General features: G+C 38.5%; 1 protein-coding gene across 5 annotated transcripts in view; it reads right to left on the bottom strand.

Moving 5' to 3' along the window:
- Positions 1 to 16,258, bottom strand: part of LOC124606662 (CCR4-NOT transcription complex subunit 7) — a 129,438-nt gene that overhangs the window by 71,544 nt on the left and 41,636 nt on the right. For all 5 annotated transcript variants that reach the window (XM_047138669.1, XM_047138673.1, XM_047138670.1 and 2 more), the window contains 2 exons: positions 9,000 to 9,196; positions 1,221 to 1,382 (listed from right to left, as the gene is read on the bottom strand). In XM_047138669.1, the coding sequence (XP_046994625.1) occupies positions 1,221 to 1,382; positions 9,000 to 9,196 (359 nt within the window). The remainder of the gene's footprint in view (positions 1 to 1,220; positions 1,383 to 8,999; positions 9,197 to 16,258) is intronic.

The following is a 16,258-nucleotide window of genomic DNA, read 5'->3' as shown; positions in this document are numbered from 1 at the left end:
TGGAATATTTCTGGTACGGGGAAGAACTCAGCAGTACCTTTTCAAAGAAGCCATACCAGCATTTGCCTGGAGCTATTCAGGAAATTTTCAGAAAATCTAAATCTGGATAGCCAGCTGCAGATTTGAACTCATACTCCCAAATATGAATACAACATGCTAACCATTGTGCCACCTCCCTCTGTCCCCCCATTCTGAGTAACCTATGGTGAAACATACGTAATATGATGTGATGTAATGATATGTAATGTTCCAACAAGTCTTCATATTGATAACCGCATATTTATGGAATAATACTGTAATGGATAAGTGATTTTAATCTCATTTTGAAAGGCAGTGGCCAGAGAATTATATACTTATTGCCTAACTTTTTTTCTATGCGCGAATGTGTTTGATGTTGCTTGAAAGTAGCCGTTTCTTTCTATCTTTAATTGTTAATGAGTTCTAAATTTATTTACAGGATATTATTATAGTACCTCAAGTTATGTAAATACATCATGAGCAATATGAAATCACATTAACTGATGCTGAATTAACCAATTACAATAAAGTGTACGAAGAGGTATCTAAGTATGCAATATCACAAAGAGAGTAACTAAATGCTATGCCTTCTGCTTAGTAGTAACACTTATACACAAAAGTATTTTCAAAAATAAAGTAGATACATAACTAAGGAATGATTTCAACATGTATATCTCCTAACCATAAAAATGAACATTAGCCTCACTTTAATTGAAATGACCCTCCTGCAACATTTAATAACTCATCATATGTTAAGTACATTTTAAACTGAAAACAAAGTAATGATAGCATTTTAATCTAAGTAAACTCATGTTGAATGAAGTGTTTTAATTTTAAATGTGAAAACTATTCCCATATATAGTTTTCAATAATAACACACTCAAAACAATTACAGGCGTCTTCTATCTACAATGTTTTACAGTTCCACCCAGAATATTATTTCAAGAAAAATAAATCGAGTGCCAAATGTCTGTGTTGAGGTACCATTCCCTTTCAGCAGCTGGCATACAATCATTAAAACCAAAATATGTCTTAATGATTATTGCAGCAGCATACACCAAAAGGGAACAGTACAGTAGTTTTATTACAGAGTTCCCCAAGCATGCTACAATAAAATTCTACGGACTGCCAAATTCACACAATAAACCAGGAAGGTTATTTCATTCCCATAAAACTGTTTTACTTAAAGTTATGGAACATACCTGTGAAATGACAGCCACTTTATATTATCCATTAGAACAATGCCAGATGTCATTAAAAGTTCTGCGAAATCTAAAGGGTCTATGCCTTCTTCTTCATGTTTCTTGAACTGAATACCTGAATTCTGCAACAGGTCGATGCTGTCTTGAGCATACATATCTTCCCTAAACCAGAAACAATAACACTGTAACAAAGCTCGTAAAGATAACACTGAAATACTGTTTGGTTTCAGTAACTTAAATTACTGCTTGCAAGTAAGCCATCTTCAAAATGCTTCAAATAAGTGGTCAGGGACCTATTTTGTGTTCTGTTGTTAATGTGGATACTGTAAACATTCACAGGTATCGATGCAACTGCGAAATGCCCACTCATAACTTAGTAACTTACTGTGAAACAACTGGCTTTGATATCACACTTTTATTCAGAGCCAATAGCAATAGTAATACACATGTCTGTGAAAGTTATTAATGAACAGAAAATATTTATAGTACAGAGAGAAAAATCTACTCACTCAATGACAACAAACAGAAACACACAGACTTAAAACTGCTGTTTCAGAATAAGGGTCCCTTTCCTCAGAAAAAGCTTGTGATAAGAGATGTTGTTGTTGTTGTTGTTTATTTATGGTGCTTAACGTCATGGTTATCAGCATCCTTATGTTTACTGTACAATTTTAATAAGGCTAGGACATATAAAATCCAGATCTGCAAAAAAAGCTACACACGATCACATCTGATCTCTCACACTCAGCACTCTAAGCCACTCTTAATGGTACAAAAATAAAAACCAATATATGACAAACTATTAAAATGTTGTTTGCAGACCAGGAGAGTAACCAAGAAGCAAATGAAGAAAACATGACTGGCTGTTCACTAACGTAATAACTGAATGAGCCAATCATCCCCTACACACTCTAAAATGTCCTGCCTAACAGCTCAGGAAGGTCAGACAAAACATATAATTTTAAATCACATGCCATATCATCTCATCATCACTTAAAATAAAGGGCAGGTGTGCCAATAAACCAGTTTCTACCCTCTCATCTGTATAAACGACTCTCAGTTAAAATGTGTCTAACTGTAATCAGCATGAATGGTGGACTCCATGTGGTTCCAAAGTCATGTAGCATCCATAAACCATAAAATTACCAAATATGCAGCAACCAGCAGCAAAATCATGTTTTATTTATTCACTTTTGCAAATCTATTTCAACTGATTAACAGCCATCATCGGTGCTTTCAACCGATATGTGCCCTGAGTAGTAATACTGTCTTAAGCAGAGATCAAACAGTATTACTACTCAGGGCACATATCGGTTGAAAACACCGATGATGGCTGTTAATCAGTTGAAATCGATTTGCAAAAGTGAATAAATAAAACATGATTTTGCTGCTGGTTGCTGCATATTTGGTAATTTTACGTGATCAGCATGTCACATGCATCAAACAAACCAGCGGATCATTAAGTTCCAGAAAAAAGTTATGGGTTAGTGAGCTGCTTCCTACTCAAAGATTTGCTAAGCACACGTTACTCTCCTAACTGGCCAGCCTCTTTTTATTGATCACAGCTTGTTATCTGTCATCTCCAACCACTCTACCTCCAAAAGATGCATGATGCACCTTCTCAGCAATAACACCATGGCATGCGGAGGGATAGGACAGTGGATTATGTCAAGAAGGCTGCATGCCTCCTTGGCTGTGGCATCAGCAAAATTCATTCTCAAGAATCCCTATATGTATTAGTACCTAGAAGAATAACAACTCCTTTCCCTGTCTTTGCAACTGCAAAAGGGCATCATGTACGTTCTGCGCATCAGAGCAGATCTGGAATTTCGAACCATGATTATGTTTCATCTGATACACAGTTCTATGAATCACATAGTGTTCAACGTTAAATACAGTAAACTCGCTGGGACGGCAGAGTCTGGCAATGAGCAGTTCACAGGAGTCCTCATTGTGGATTATATGCTACCGACAGAAACTGTGAACAAAGTCATGCTTAAAACATTCCCCTGAGGAACACTGTGAACTGGGGGAATTTATCAGCAACAACAGTCCTGACCCTGAGCCCAAAATGACATTCAGCAAGGAAGAAGCGCCGAAAAATTGAGAGTGAACCACGAAATCCCCATTTGTGTAACTGATATATGATACTGTGCCTCCATGTCAATGCCATACGCCGTTTGAATGTCAAAAATGAAATGATTTATACTATATGTTGCTTTCATATTAATGCCTCCAGTAGTGTTCGGTTAGTGAGAAAAAGAGACTGGTAAGGCTCAATGCTACAATAACTGACTTACCTTGTATCCTTACACGTTACCAGTCCCATAACCTCCCAGATTTCCTCTCTTCTACCAGGTGCAGTCCCTGTTTCTCAAAGTAAGTTCATATCTTTCTACATGTTTACATCTGATTCCACTTCATGAACAGTTTCTTTACATCCCCATCACAACAACTGACATAAACAATTTGTTTCTAAAAGTACAAATCCAGAACGTAATATAATGTAGCAAGAGATAATAGAATCAGCAACGGAATGTCATGATATAAAAAGCCAGTGGATAAGGGGAAGATAAAGAGAAGGCAGAAGAAAGGGGGAGGGAGGAAGGGAGGCAGTATTCAACTGATAGTGCAGAGACCTGTAGGCCTATTACAACTGTACATTAAAAAATGGAATGTTTATTGAGTAATACTAATTACACGGAACAAAGGTGCAAAAATAATGGAGCTGAAGTATGAGTGGTGCAATGTTAGTAACTGAAAATGAGGTTACTTCCTTGTTAGAAATAATACCAATGGTAAAAGCGTCATATTAACTACCAAATGCATACTAGTATCTTATTACTATAGCAATCTGAAAAAATTTGCATTTACCATAAATGCAAATACAGGTGGAAATTTTGTCTCAAAATGTTGAAACACAATCTTACATAATGAATGCTATTTCATAGCAAATTTTATCCAGATGAAGTATTTTATCAAAGAAACAATGAGATGACAAAAGTCTTGGGTTACGACCTCTTAATATTGTATCAGATTTCCTTTCACCCATACAGTGCAGTAACTTGACATGGCATTGACTCAACAAGTCGTTGGAAGTTCCATGCAGAAATATTAAGCCATGCTGCCTCTATAGCTGCCTGTAATTGTGAAAGTGTTGCCAGTGCAGGATTTTGGGCACAAATTGATGTCTTGACTACGTCCCAAATTTTTTGATGGGATTCATGTCGGGTGATCGGTGTGGCCAAACCAATACCTCAAATTGTCCAGAATGTTCTTCGGACCAATTGTGAACAACTGTGGCCCAACATGCCTGGACAACTGTGGCTCAACATGGCTCATTTTTCATCTGTAAAAATTCCATTTGTTGAAAACACGAAGTCCATGAATGGCTGCAAATGTGCTCCAAGTAGCCAAACATAACCAATCCAGTCAATGATCAGTTTAGTTGGACCAGAGGACCCAATTATTCCATGAGAGCACAGTCCACACCATTATGGAGCCAACACCAGCTTACTTGTTGACAACTAGGGTCCATGGCTTCGTGGGGTCTTTGCCACACTCAAACCCTACCATCAGCTCTTACCAACTAAAATCGGGACTCATCTGATCAGGCCATGGTTTTCAGTCATCTAGGGTCCAAACAGGTTTTGTCATGCTGCTAACAAAGGCACTTGCATCCGTCATCTGCTGCTGATGCCCATGAACACCAAATTTCGCCGCACTGCCCTAAAGGATACATTCGTCGTACATCCCACCTGTATTTCTGTGGTTATTTCATGCAGTGTTGCTTGTCTGTTAGCACTCACAACTCTAAACAAACACTGTTGCTCTCAGCCATTAAGTAAAGGCCGTCAGCCACTGCATTGCCCATGGTGATTATTTCCCAACAAGTTCCAAAACGGAATATCCCGTGCATCTAGCTCCAACTACCATTCTGCGTTTTAAGTCTTAATACCCGTCATGCAGCCATGATCATGTCGGAAACCTTGTCACACAAATCATCTGAGTACAAATGACAGCTCAGCCAAGGTACTGCCCTTTTCTATACTACCAATACTACCACGCTCTGTATCTGTACATATCACTATCCCACGACTTTTGCTCACTCAATGTAGCTTCAAATAGCTTTATTTTCTGCATACAAATATCTAAAATGTAACCAATTTGCTGTGTAATTCAATGTAGGACTTTACCATGGACCTATCGGCTTAGAACAAAGAAACACAAACATTTGTCAACTCGTTACAATTCAAAAGTTGATTCAATTTGGACACTTTAATATAGCAAGTGTTTTGAACTGTGGTTGCTCCAAATAACAGTACAGGTCAAAACTGAACTACCTCATTTACGACACAGCCAACTTTAGCAAGCAACTGTGCAATAGTCATTAATGAATTCCGTGTGTTGCACTTTGCACATCGTTTTCTTTTATTATTTTGAAATGAGTGCATAGACTATTCCAGATCCATCAGAGATTTCAACTAAGACCTTCACCACACCATAAGGTATCAGGAATCCCTATAACCATGTGTCAGTTCTGCTTTCGCAGAAACACAGAACACGGATGTAGGCTGGCTGCCCTGGTGCCCTGCAAGACAGAGGCGGGACTTGTAACCGTGCACTTTACTTTTCCTCTCCTCTCCCCTCTGAGAGTCTTAAATCTAGTTTGTTTACACTTGAGGCCGACTGCCAGTTTATAGTGTCCATACTTTGGAGTATAGCAACAGGCAAACAAAATCTGTGTACGTTTTTTGATCACGCCAAAAGTCTTCCCCTAAAGTGCTAATAGAGTTATCTTTGGTCCTATTTCCATGGTAAGCATCTTGTACAATCTACCTGTTGCATTGGCAACAGGTTTGACTGCCCATGAAGGATTGAAATCAATGTCCTCTATATCTCGTAATTACCAAACTGGGTGAAAAAATAAAAGTAATGTTGAGAAACATCTTAAATCAAAGAAGCAGTCTGTTCATTGCTGATGCTTACTAGCAGAAACACTCCTTTGTTCAAAGTCTTAAATAGTGCCACAAGATGAAAACCAGTGAAGTAGTTCACAATTAACCCTTCACTGCTGTATACATATACACACATCCTGCTATGCCATTTCCTCTGGAGCTGTGGATGTGTATGTGTGTGCTGCTTGGGTTTTGTTAGAATGCTTTGGACATCTGTATGCATCCTGCTTCACTGACCTATCTTTCTGCTGTGGACAACATACTTCCACACCTCGGTGAATCAAAAAGTTTCAAGTGTTTATCATACAATGTATGTGACTCATTTGGAAAAAAAAAAATTAATAAATATTTTAATGCCTTCAATCACTTTATGAGATATGACTATTTTTATGACTACACGATTCACGATGCGCAAGGACGTGAATAGGCACATCACGCACGACTGTCCATTGGATATAAAACCCAATAACTCTAATACGGAATGTTATAATTCTGCTCTCAATTTTAAATACATTTTGGCACCTTATCTACATTTCATTCACTGGAATGTACGACTTAAAAATCAACCACATGTGAAGTTTACACGTATTTTTACCTCTGCAAACACTTTAAAATCGTGCAATGTTTTACTGAATTTGATGCAGCACAGTAAGTATGATGGATAACAAAAAGAAATTCAGTTCCTTATCAAGTGAAGATATCAGACTGTATTTTGACTGCAGCACTGTTGGTGAGAGAAGTAGGAAACAAAGCTGACAGCGAGATGGAAACATTTACAGACTAGGACAGAGACAGATATTGTCCTGAAATCTAAATATTCTCCACATTTTATGGACAACATTAGCGACATCTTAGCAATACGATGGCAACTACCTGCAAAAGACTGCACCAACGACAACATTGCAAAGCAGCTGTACCACAAAACTGATGTCTACAGCAGCCACACTGCAGCAATGTTGATGGCAACACTTTCGTGGACAAATATTGCCATAAAATATGGTCCACGTAAAGACCCCTTAAAAGGCTATCAGTAACATTACTAAGTCTTCTCCTCAAATAAAGAACAATGGAGATACACTGACTGGAAAAACTGCAACACCAAAGAACATGGGTCATTTAACTGATAAGTGAGGTGACAGGTAATTGATCACTGTAGGACCAAATGAAACACACATTACAGTAAAGGTTGCCCAAACAGTCACATCAATACACAGTGCATTGGCGGCAACACAAATTTGTATTCTCACATACATCCACTCATACAGGCACTGGTTACTTTACCCTGCAGAAACACCAATATGAAAGTGAGTTGTAACTGATGATCCTACCATACCACTAAGCCTGGAATGGGACCTCGGCATTGTGGGCAAGTTCACTCTGGAATAAGCAGCTCACCAAGTATACAAATGGTTCAAATGGCTCTAAGCACTATGGGACTTAACATCTGAGGTCTTCAGTCCCCTAGACTTAGAACTACTTAAGCCTAACTAACCTAAGGACATCACACATATCCATGCCCGAGGCAGGATACATACCTGCGACCGTAGCAGTTCTGGACTGAAGTGCCTAGAATCGCTCGGCCACAGCGGCCGGCACCAAATATACACCACACACGGTTACATCCAACATTCACATTCAGACAGAACCTACTCTCATCACTGAAGACAACAGACTGCCATTCCACTCTCCAGTCAACTCTTTCACACCATCACAGTAGTAATGCTTGGTGGTGTCGTGATGTCACTGGGAATATGGCCAGAGGCACACATGATTTTAACCCTTTGCAAGCAAACAGCTCCCAATGATCCCTGATTATGCAGCAGAGGCAACATGTGCCCTGATTTCATTCCTGGATGACATGCAGTTGGCTACCACTGCTTGTATAATGCTCTGATCTTGACATGTATCTGTACTATGCAGATAGCCACAACCCAGTCCACAGGTGTGTGAATGTTCCACAGGCCACTACTGACAGCAGTGACACACCGCCAATCCACTGTGCCCTAATGTGTGTAGCAATCCATCAATTTGTCCATTCAGGTTCCCAAAGGCCAACAATGCAACCCTGCTCAAATAGTTTAAGCTGTTCAACAGCAGTACATACCCATCAGTGGCACACAATTGTACCCCAGAATGAATATTGCAAACTGTGTTCACCTCTAAACGTAGCACAGCTACTGCCTGCAGAGTCAAAACGCACATATTATACCCTGGTGCTGCTGAACAGCCCTTGAGGCTGGCCCCCCACCCCAATCCCAGCAGTGTATTATTAATGACAAAGGTGCCATTTCCATCAACATTCTTTTCTCAGGAAACTCAAAATTTCCACACAAAATAGACTGATTTAAGAAATGAGGTTAGCACATTGTCATGTTCTGACATGAAATTCATTTAGTATGAATCTAGGGATCTGCCACGAAAATTCAAATACTGTTGCACAGCTTTCATACATTTGTTCTGTACAGTGACGTAAAATCGTTTTGAGTGAAGCGTCACATTTGGTATAAAGGCCCACCATTCTCATCAACAACAAAACATTTTGACATGCCCACAATGACAAGTAATTACAATAAAAACTGACAGTACTTTGAAAATTGTATCCCTGTCACAAATTAGTTGCAAACTGGAACCTCACAGTCTCTCTACTTTCCTTGGCAACATCTCAAATGAGATTCAAAAGCTACATGGGATTCAATATAGTTAATGAAACGAAAGTTTAGTTTCTTTCCGATCTCAGTCTTAACATTACTCCATACTATGCTGACACATTCAATTTCATCAGAAAACTGATACTATATAATTTATTACTTTTAAAACTTACGATAAGTTGAATTTGAAGTTAAACTGCCACGTTGTGTATGCACCACCAGGTGTCTTGCCATTCTCGTCTAGAAATGTCAACCCCAATTGGATAATCCGTAACAGATCGACATTGCAGCGTAGCAGTTGATATTGATAGTCTGCTGTGCTGCGGAATTCGCCAATTGGTCGTGCCACAACACCAGGGAACTCAGTATCCTGGGGAAAAAAAACTCCCATTCATCAATTGTCAATAAGCATCATCATTACTAATGTAAGGTTTATCACAATAAAAGATCTTTATGCAGCATTTGAGTTTCACAGACATTTTGTTAGACATAATGAAACTATTTCTACTCCTTTGTTTTGGATAAAAATTCTTCTAGAAGATTGCTTAATTGTATGCATTTATAAAGCACTCGCTACTATCGATTTGAGGCAAAACATTCAAATTCAATGTGCTTAAAGATTACTTTGATTTAACACAAAAAAAAAATCAAGCTTGCTCTTATCAAAAACACATTTTTTTAAAATTTGTATCAGACACATAATATTGCAAATATTAATAAAATATATCAGTACAAGTATGGCAATAGAACAGTCTTGCACTTTTAACAAACAATCACATTACACAATGTAGCATAACAACTCACCAAGAGGGAACACACACAAGTTAAGGAAATGTGCAAGCTTTTGGAGCCAGTGGCTCCTTCTGGCAGATGCGCTGAAGAGGAAAGTACAGGGATGGAACAAAAGGTCTGGTTAGTTTTAGAACACTACAGAGTTACGGAAAAGTTGCCCAGAGCACTGGGTAAGGGGAGACTTAACAGACAGGATGAGGACTTCTCAGTAACCTTGGCTTTCTTCCAGATGCTAAATGACTTGGCTGGTTTCTATACAACTGTTCAAAATTCTAATACCATTGCTTTGTTTTAGCTACAAAACGTTTATTTAATCATTAAGGACTGTGGCCTCCTGATCTTTGCTCTACGTAACTGACTTGTTTAATTAGTCTGTGTTGAAGGCATGAAAGATATTAGTGGTTCGCCTTCATTCCTAGTTATTTATGAGTTTAAGTTTGGAATAATAGAAGTACAGTTTCATGTCTCAGAAGACATACATGAACTGTGCTGGGAATTATTAAATGAAATGTTATTTCTAAAAATCCCTCCTCTTATTAAAACTTGTGAGACTGATGAAGCACGCAGATGTTGTACCGAAGCAGGTGGATCTTTATGCTCATCTTCCCCCTACAATTATTTTTTGTGTATATTTTCAATATTGTGATTTATATGGCACCTGTACCTAAAATATCAAATATTGACTCAGGGCTTAACGAAATTAACTTTATTGTCTATTACATTCTTTTGGTTATTTAAAATTATTAGTGTGACAAGAATGAGATTTTCACTCTGCAGCAGAGTGTGCGCTGATATGAAACTTCCTGGCAGATTAAAACTGTGTGCCAGACCGAGACTCAAACTCGGGACCTTTGCCTTTCACGGGCAAGTGCTCTTGCCCGCGAAAGGCAAAGGTCCCGAGTTCGACTCTCGGTCCAGCACACAGTTTTAATCTGCCAGGAAGTTTCATTAGTGTGACTAGTTTACCGGAAAAATAAACTAATCACAAAACACCAGTAACCTAAAACCCCATTAGCATTATTCATATGTAAACATATATCCAATTAATAATGTAGATATAGTAGATGAAAAAGGCCATGTCAATAACTATAGCATTTATAAAGCTAATGACGAAAACATGTTAGAAACTTATGCAATCATTTAGTTTCTAAGTAATTAGCTTCTTCAGTTAAAACAATGTTACTGGATTAGAATTTCATACTTTGGCAAACTAGCCAGTATAATTCAACAGAAATTATCATTGTATCTAAAACTCATTTATCAAACAAAGCTGCTTCCATTATTCGGTTACTCAGAAAAGTAAATCTTTAATTGTCATTTACAAAAATACAGTAAACAAAAACAGCTAACTTTAGTTTTAATTATTGAAAATTTTAAAGAGTAATGTTGAAAGCCACTTTATGTAAGTTTGTGGTGTCTTAGAAAGCAGCAACACCTATGTCTGAAAATCTAAGATAATATATCATATTTGTTCCTATCTGACTGCTAGATCTGAAAGACACTGAATTTTAAGGACGTAATTCTGTGACTGTGTTAAGTATTTGTTGCTACTCAGTGTTAGGTTGCTGCGCTCTAACTATTATACATGGATGGGGAAAAAAGTCTCAACACCAAAAAATAATTAATGAAGACTGATGTAATTTCGGAAATACATTTGTCTAAGTAACATATGTAAGTTATTAACATTGCAAGACCACAAGTTAATGTAAGTCATTGCAAATGTGAAATGATGGTATGTTGATGACCAGTGTAACTGCCACACTGTTGAATGGAAGCATGCAAATGTGCATGCACTGTGCTGTACGCATGGTGGACGTCAGTTTGTGGGGTGAAGTTCCGTGCCTTTTGCACTTGGTCAGTCAACAGAGGCTTGATTAATGGTGTTTGTGGGTGATGCTGGAGTTGTCAGGTAATGTAACATGCATGCTCAAGTGGAGACAGATCAGGTGATCGAGCAGGCCAAGACACCATGTTGACACGTCGTAGTGCATGCTGTGTTATAACATGCTGTATGTGGTTGAGTCTTATCCTGTTGGAAAACACATCTTGGAATACTGTTCATGAATGGCAGCATGACATGTCGAATCACCAAACTGACATACTATTTTGCAGTCAGAGTGCATGGGATAACCACGAAATCGCGTCCCAGACCACAACTCCAGGCATATGTCCAGTGTGTCCAGCATGTAGATGGTAAATTTCCAGATGTGGGTTCTGTATAAAAACTATCTACTAAGTCCTCACTCTACAAACCCAAGAGATCGGTGACGGGAACTGTGAGACACCCTGTATAGCTCATTTTTGAATGGCTAAATCATATTAATTGAACACGACTATGATCATCTCTGAAGGGAACGCACTTAACACACTGAACTGCAGATATACATAACACACATTCGCACAATGTACTATTTGTGCTACACATGAAGTTGAATACTATCGAAAATCTTACTTCAATCACTCTTTTATATTAAGTCTTATTATTTCGTTACTGTGTTCTGTGTGCTATTTATAAACAAGTCATTATAATTGGGGTGGTGCAAAAAATTCATTGTGTTTTTCCGTAAGTATAATAAACACAACAGATACGCATAACAGAGACTTTAGTCATAAATAATACGTTCTATTTCACTATTTACAACAGACTGCCAATGCTGTGGTATCTTTTCAATTCCAGAATTTTAGAAATCACATGGTTTTCAGGCAAAAAAAACTCATCAAGCCATGTTTGTTGAGCATTTTCATTCAGAAAGGAAGTTCTTTGCAGGCTGTTTGACAGACAGCAGAGAAATTGAAAATCTGAGGGCACAAGATCGTGTGAATAAATTGAGTGCGGAATGACTTCTCAACCCAACTTTTGTGTAGTGCTTTATGTCTGTCTAGCAGAATGTGGGTGGGCGTTATTGTGGAGTGGCATCACTCCACACAGTGTTCCTGCCTGTTGTTCTTGGACTGTGTCTGCAAAACATCTAATTTGTTAACAATAAATGGCAGCTGTGATGGTTACACCTCGGAGATGTAATTCTTAGCACACAACACCATCACTGCTCCACCAGACGTGTAACATTTTTTGTGGGTGTGTGCAGGTCTTTGTACTGGTAGCTGTTGGTTTGGGTTTGTTTGGGCTCGACCATTCTTTTCTTTTCCTTATGCTAGCATAAATACACCATTTCTTGTCGTAAGTAACAATACAGAATAGGAATGGTCGGTGTTTTTCACATTTCAATTGATGATGAGCAAGCAGAGATGCACATATGGCAATCTGCTAAGTGTTATTATTTTGGCTTAAAGCTTGTGGTACCCATACATCTTATTTTTTAATCTTCCCCATTGCACGAAAATGTGGCATGTTGATGGAATGATCACAGTTCATCACATTTGCCAGTTCTCGAGTACAATGTCGATCATTGTGGATTAATATGTTTAAACTATCTTCTTCAAATCTCAAAGGTCTTCCTAAATGTGGAGAGTCACTTATGTCAAAACATTCCTCCTCAAAATGAGAACACACTTTTCTTGCCATGCTCAGTCCAAAGGCATTATCCCTAAACATGGCACAAATGTTTCTGGCTGCCTCCACTGTTGTCATCCCTCTACTGAACTCAAACAGAAGAATATGTTGGAAATGTTCCGATTTCTCCAACTGGCACTTCGTTTTCTAGCATCCACAGCTCCACTTGCTATCTCCTTATAACAAAATGGCAATGCGTGAACTGAAACAGCAACAGTGAACTACAAATAAAAAAGACAATTGATAAATCAACCCATAGCAGTTGGAATGCCAACATGCTAAACGTAAATGTATGAACTTTTGTGCCAAATTAATAAAATTTAGATTACCTGTATAAACTTTCCACCATCAAGCATATACTTCATGCTGTTACAATAAAGCACTTATTCACAACAAACACAGAAACTAATCTCCTCAAAATACTTGAAAAGTTACCTGCTGCATTACTCAACAAGAAACAAATAAAACAGTGAGGTGAATGAAATTTAGCACTATGACCACAACAGCACCAGAATAAGATTGAAATCCTTAACCACCAAACTGCATAATTACGATCTCACAATGGCACCAAACATCACTTATACTAATGAAAAACCAAGTGCACATGATTCTGATTCACTCCGGCAAACAATACACAAATGTCAATAGGCAATGTTTTAGTTGCAATGGAGTCCAAAGCCTAAAGACATACAGAAACACAATAGTTTGAAACATGTTTCCTCTAAGGAGATTACAAAAACCATTGTCACAAAAATCTTTTGATTCTTCCAGTTATATGTGGACTGCAGATTATTGAAATCTCATGCTGACTTTACAGAACAAGCTTTTAACTACTGCTGCCATCACTTAATAATTCAAGATAACTTGATAGATATAAACATCCCTGAATTTCCCCACCAGTGCATAGCAGAACATGATAATAACATTAAATAGAAAGAACTACTTAATGTTCTGCAAAATTTATTTAATGTAAGTATCCTTGATATATATAAATATCCCCCCATGAATCATGGACGTTGCCAAGTTGGGGTGACTGGCGTGCCTGTATGATACAGATACTTGTAGCTTTAGCGAAGGTGCAGCCACATCAGGGGGCTCCTGGAGAGGACAGCAGCATTTTCAGTGGTTGCAAGGGGGCACCAGTCAGGGTAGCTGACTGATCTGGCCTTGCAACATTAGTAAACATCGACTTGCACGACGGTACTGCAAATGGCTGAAAGCATGGGAAACTACAGCTGTTATATTTCCACAGTACATACAGCTCTACTGAACGAAGTAATGATGATTCCACTCTCCTTAGTAAAATACTGCCCAAGTAAATTAGTCACCCACTTTGATCTCCAAGCAGCAGCTATTCAGGAGGACATTGCCATCAGGAAAAATGAAACTAGCATTTTATGCATCACGATGTGGAATGTTACTACCCTTAAGTTGGTGAGTATGCAGGTGTTGTTGTTGTTGAGGTCTTCAGTCCTGAAACTGGTTTGATGCAGCTCTCAATGCTACTCTATCCTGTGCAAGCTTCTTCATCTCCCAGTACTTACTGCAACCTACGTCCTGAATCTGCTTACTGTATTCATCTCTTGGTCTCCCTCTATGATTTTTACCCTCCACACTGCCCTCCAATGCTAAATTTGTGATCCCTTGATGCCTCAGAACAGGTCCTACCAACCGGTCCCTTCTTCTTGTCAAGTTGTGCCACAAACTCCTCTTCTCCCCAATTCTATTCAATACCTCCTCATTAGTTATGTGATCTACCCATCTAATCTTCAGCATTCTTCTGTAGCACCACATTTCGAAAGCTTCTATTCTCTTCTTGTCCAAACTATTTTTCGTCCATGTTTCACTCCCATACATGGCTACACTCCATACAAATACTTTCAGAAACGACTTCCTGACACTTACATCTATACTCGATGTTAACAAATTTCTCTTCTTCAGAAACGCTTTTCTTGCCATTGCCAGTCTACATTTTATATCTTCTCTACATCGACCATCATCAGTTATTTTGCTCCCCAAATAGCAAAACTCCTTTACTACTTTAAGTGTCTCATTTCCTAATCTAATTCCCTCAGCATCACCCGACTTAATTCAACTACATTCCATTATCCTTGTTTTGCTTTTGTTGATGTTCACCTTATATCATCCTTTCAAGACACTGTCCATTCCATTCAACTGCTCTTCCAAGTCCTTTGCTGTCTCTGACCGAATTACAATGTCATTGGCGAACCTCACAGTTTTTATTTCTTCTCCATGGATTTTAATACCTACTCCAAATTTTTCTTTTGTTTCCTTTACTGCTTGCTCGATATACAGATTGAATAACATCGGGGAGAAGCTACAACCCTGTCTCACTCCCTTCCCAACCACTGCTCCCCTTTCATGTCCCTCGACTCTTATAACTGCCATCTACAGGTGTTGACAGATGTGAAAATTACCGAACTATCAGTTTAATAAGTCACGGCTGCAAAATACTAACACGAATTCTTTACAGACGAATGGAAAAACTGATAGAAGCCGACCTCAGAGAAGATCAGTTTGGATTCCGTAGAAATGTTGGAACATGTGAGGCAATGCTGACCCTACGACTTATCTTAGAAGAAAGATTAAGGAAAGGTAAACCTACGTTTCTAGCATTTGTAGACTTAGAGAAAGCTTTTGAAAATGTTGATTGGAATACTCTCTTTCAAATTCTGAAGGTGGCAGGGGTAAAATACAGAGAGCGAAAGGCTATTTACAATTTGTACAGAAACCAGATGGAAGTTATAAGAGTCGAGGGACATGAAAGGGAAGCAGTGGTTGGGAAGGGAGTGAGACAGGGTTGTAGCCTCTCCCCAATGTTATTCAATCTGTATATTGAGCAAGCAATAAAGGAAACAAAAGAAAAGTTCGGAGTAGGTATTAAAATCCATGGAGGAGAAATAAAAACTTTGAGGTTCGCCGATGACATTGTACTTCCGTCAGAAACAGCAAAGGACTTGGAAGAGCAGTTGAACGGAATGGACAGTGTCTTGAAAGGAGGGTATAAGATGAACATCAACAAAAGCTAAATGAGGATAATGGAGTGTAGTCGAATTAAGTCGGGTGATGCTGAGGGAATTAGATTAGGAAATGACACACTTAAAGTAG

The sequence above is a fragment of the Schistocerca americana genome, chromosome 3 (genome assembly GCF_021461395.2).
Source record: "Schistocerca americana isolate TAMUIC-IGC-003095 chromosome 3, iqSchAmer2.1, whole genome shotgun sequence".
Lineage (NCBI taxonomy): Eukaryota > Metazoa > Arthropoda > Insecta > Orthoptera > Acrididae > Schistocerca > Schistocerca americana.
Note: the sequence above shows the minus strand (reverse complement) of the source record. Positions and strands in the feature narration are given on the sequence as shown.